At 48.8% G+C, this 4752-nt stretch overlaps 1 protein-coding gene across 1 annotated transcript; it reads right to left on the bottom strand.

Moving 5' to 3' along the window:
* Positions 1-3123: 3123 nt before the first annotated feature.
* On the bottom strand, positions 3124-4752 carry EMH_0003420 (uncharacterized protein; the record flags this gene model as incomplete). Its single annotated transcript, XM_013496374.1, has 1 exon — positions 3124-4752. The coding sequence occupies one exon, from the start codon at positions 4750-4752 to the stop codon at positions 3124-3126; it is 1629 nt and encodes a 542-aa protein (XP_013351828.1).

The raw sequence follows: 4752 nt of genomic DNA, 5'->3' as shown, positions 1-4752 counted from the left end.
GTGCTTTCAGAAGACGAGGAGGCTGTTGTTGTGGGGTGAGCGGGAGGAAATGCTGACCACCAGTTCGCTGCTGCGAATGAACTGCTATGAGGCTGCTGGGACAGCGGGTCTATGGCAACAGCAGAGCCAGCTGATGAACTCAGCAAGTGTTCAAGCGGTGTAAAAATCTGTTGTTGGGGTTGCTGAGGGAGGGTGCTGACTGGAAGGGGAAAAGGCTGTACAGGGACCAATGAAAATGACGGGGTTCCACTTTGGCTCTGCACGAGCTGCAGCTGGGCGCCAGGCGCCAGCCGTACCATCCCCTGCTGTGGCAAGGTTACGTGTGGTTGCTGCACTGGCTGTGGAGGTGGGGGGCGCGCCATCAGGTCGGGACTTGTAGCTTCCAATTCTAAGCACAGTTCAACAATTGCAGCAACGTCCGGATCGTCATCTTGATCTGAATGAACGCCATCCCCAGCCAGGCGTCTCCTTGTACTGCGTTCTTCTACCCGAGAGGCAGACAAATACTTGTAACACCTTGAAAAAAGAAGAAGAAGTGCAAAAGCAGCAAAGAACACAATCGGCTTGAGGCGATCATGCGCCGAGGCAGTACGTGAGGTCGACCGTCCCAGTAGCGCCGAGGCCGCTGCATATTCAGCCTTTCGTTCCCCTTCATTTTGCCGGCTGTGCTCATAAAAGGAATTATGATTCAACACGGGAGGTGTAGAATCGAAAGAAGAATCTCTCTGCGTCACGATCGTGGTGGGCATCGCCGCGAAGTGTCTGGTGCCAGGGAAAATACACTGGCCCCAGCCGATCTGGAGGGCTATTCTTCTCAATAAGCCGGCGGCTAAAAGAATTTAGAATTCTGTTTATGTCGGGTAAACAAATATTCTGCAAGAGCATCAAATTCTAATATTGCTTTCAACGGTCGGAAGTATACACTGAGAGCATGCTGTGAGCGGCGACGCCCAGCACGGCTGCTACATACTTCCGCATATATATCCACTAAAGAGACTGAAACCTACGTTAAAAGGCATAACGCCAACATGAAAAAATCGGATCCGTAAAAGGAAAGAACTGATGGCGTGGTCTCCCCCCCTGCGAATGGCCAGGGTTGCATCGTCGACACGACCAGCCCCCGTGGGCGCAGCTTCAGGGCACCCCATGCTTGGTTCGTNGCCAGGGTTGCATCGTCGACACGACCAGCCCCCGTGGGCGCAGCTTCAGGGCACCCCATGCTTGGTTCGTTGTAAGGCAACATTTCCCTATTTAGTTTCCTTCAAATTTCACCTTCTAACTTCACCTTAACTGCATCTATTCCGCATTGTATGGCCGGTGAAGGCCATTTCTGCGAGGCATTGTAGTGCTGCTGCCTGCGGGTCTCTTCCGGTTCGCACACTGGATCGCTGTCACTGTAATTAGTCTCTTCGGCTGTGCATAATTATATATATCAATACATGGAAAAATGCATCCATACAATAATATATACATATATGCCTCTGCAGACCAGCAAATGCAGCACTTAGCGTCTCCGACGCGTAGACTCAAGGACAAAATGAAGTACAACGGCTAAGCACAACAATTGAAGGACACACCAGCTTATTCTTTCGAACGAATTGCCGCATATTCCTTAAATATAACATGCTGTAATTCACTCGAAAGAATAAGCGAACAAGAAACGTTGCGGGGGCAACTATATTGCTGGGGCGAGTTCGGCTAACCCAGTGCAGTTATATATATATAATTAATCCTGCTGCACATTATTGTTATATATATGTCTACATTGTTGTATACCTATATTCCTATGTATAAACTGAAATATACGTATGACTGCTTGCACGTAAATGAAAACTATACGTGTGGTTGTATATATAGTTACTTCAGTATTATTATACAATTGTATGTGCAGATGTTGCAAATACTGCTGCATTGCTNTGTATATATAGTTACTTCAGTATTATTATACAATTGTATGTGCAGATGTTGCAAATACTGCTGCATTGCTTATCATTACTTAAGTAGCAACATATATACAATTCTACTTGCTGTACTTCAGAGATTCTTTTGTCTTCCTGCCCCCAACAGCATAGAGAAATACAACACTGAAATTTGAACAAATCAAAATATTGAAAGGCCTCCTGACATTGCAGGACTTTGGCTGCACGGAGGCTGCAAAAGGCAGGGAATTGCTCACCAGCAGCAACTCAGAAGCCAGAATACATCAAGAAACCACTACCTGATAAAGGGAGATCGCAGATATTACATATGCATTGTTATATAATGTACATTATACATTATACACTATATGTATACTACCGACAATCGATATAATATACGATGTAGATAATACACATAATATAAACAATATATATTATATACATATGGCCTACACAATGTACACAATGCATATATATAATAAGCAAATGTAGATGTATTCATGGCATCTAACAGGACTCCGCCAAAATATACAACAATAAAGTAACAGAGCCACATGATACAAGGAACGGCTCCAAAGGCAAAAAGCCCTCAATGGATGAGCGAGGGGCTACTAAGAGGAGTGCAGAATGGCGCCTTCTCTCAGCGTGAACACAAATGCAATTTCATAAAAGCCCAGTCAATGCAATTCATTCATCATTCCACGCACCACGTGAACCACAAAAACCGCTGTCATGAAAAAGAAATGATAATTCACACAAAAAAAAAATACAGCTTAACAGTTGAATGCTAATGCAGCACGTATATTGAAAGGAGAGGCACTTCATAGAGATGCATCAAACACGCGTGACGTATTGGCCCTCTCGCCCAACGGTTTTGCTGCTGTTTCTGCAGCTCCCGCTGTTGCTGCTGCTGTTGCTGTTGTTGCTGCTGTTGCCCCAGTTGCTGTTGCTGCTGCTTTTGTTCTAGCTGTTGCTGTTCCTGCAGATGCTTCTCCTGCGACAGCTGCTGCCGTTGCGGTAGCTATTCCAGCTCTTGCTGCTGAGTTTCTGCCTTATCTGCTTCTAAAAACTTTTTAAGAGTGGATGATTCGTTGAGTTCCATCACTGTGTATGTACAGCTGAAGCGTGCTTGTGGCGATCCTTTCCGTTCCGGCTTTGTTCATTTGTTTTGTCATATCACCGCCACTGCAACTTTCATTACGCGCTAGCGCGTTTTCCCCTTTCGAAACGCCACATCATCGAGTCTCCAGGGGTCATATGTACCTCTCTTGAACTCATTATTTCGGAGTTCGCATAGAAGGAATCGTTTTAACTCCACGGTTTCTTTGGCTGAAGGCCTAACGCCGCTCTTCAGCTGTTTCACCGCTTCATTCAGTCTTTTGACAAAGCGCATGTTTCTCTTGAACTTTTTTCCGCATCCTTTTTTGTATATGAAATGCGGATCTGTTGGGATTCCGTTCGCGAATTCCCGCCAGTTCTCCAGCGCCTCGGGCGAAGGACCCAAAACTAATATAGCAGAGAAGATAGCATCTAACATCAAATACCGCCGCCCCAAATAATAGGCAACCCTAACCGGACACATACCCTTCATAGGTTCGTTCTGTCGCCTGTGCATATACCGCGCTAGACGCACTGCAGCAGAACGAACGGCTTCTGCATCTTTTTGGTCGAGTTCTTGCTTGAGGAACAACTCACGCAAGGACGACAAACACGTGTGCACCAGCCGCGGCGGCTTCAGAAACTCCTCATCTATGGTCCCCAAAAAAAACGGAGGTGTCCATACACCCGGCAAGAGCGAAGGCAACCGATAAAAAGGGTGAGAATCGACCGCACCAGCTGACTCTTCTGGTGACGACTCTCCGCTCTCCTCTTCATCATCACTAGCAGTCGACGCAGAAGAAGTAGCGGATGCATCGGCAGAACCAGATGCACTCGCGGTTGCACGAGGCCTTCTTAGGAGGATGCTTAAAAGGCTATCTTCTGATGAGGCACCCGCGGGGCGGGCCCCCGCAGCGGCGTCTGCATCCTGCTGAACTGGAGGGGTATGTTGCGGTTGTGGTGCGTAGCCGCCATCCGGTTGTCGCCTAGACGGTCCAGATTCTTCCAATTCAGGAGCATACAGTGAAGAATATGATGGTGAATCTAAAGGGAGGCCGAAGGAGGAGGGAGAAAGCCACGAATCAGGAGAAAGACTGGAAGCACCCCAGGAAGGCTGTTGGCCTTCGCCCCCATCGACGCTGGGGTGTCCAGCCACCCCGCCGTGTTCTTCTGCCGACGAAACGTTCCCCTTCGTCCGCTTTGCAGGGGGAGGCGAAGAGGCTGCAGGCCGCCCCCTTTTCGAGCCTACAGATATCTCGACCTGCTGCGATGGGACTGAAGGCAACACCTGAGATGTTGCACTGCTGCTTGTCTCGAGCCCTTGCCCCATGCCCTCATAATACGAGGAGGCTGTTGTTGTGGGGTGAGCGGGAGGAAATGCTGACCACCAGTTCGCCGCTGTGAATGAACTGCTGTGAGGCTGCTGGGACAGCGGTTCAGTGACAACAGCAGAGCCAGCTGGTGGACTCAGCAAGTGTTCAAGCGGCGCAAAAATATCTTGTTGGGGTTGCTGAGGGAGGGTGCTGACTGGAAGGGGCACATGCTCTCCAGAGAACGGCGAAAATGACGGGGTTGCACTTTGGCTCTGCAGGAACTCCATCGGGAGGGCAGGCAACAGCTCTAGCATATCCTGCTGTGGCAAGGTTACGTGTGGTTGCTGCACTGGCTGCGGAGGTGGGGGGTGCGCCATCAGGTCGGGGCTTGTAGCTTCCAATTCTAAGCACAGCTCAACCAT

Source organism: Eimeria mitis, genomic scaffold (assembly GCF_000499745.2).
Source record: "Eimeria mitis Houghton genomic scaffold, Emh_scaff207, whole genome shotgun sequence".
NCBI lineage: Eukaryota > Apicomplexa > Conoidasida > Eucoccidiorida > Eimeriidae > Eimeria > Eimeria mitis.
The sequence above is the reverse complement of the archived record's forward strand: the minus strand, read 5'-3'. Positions and strand labels throughout refer to the sequence as shown.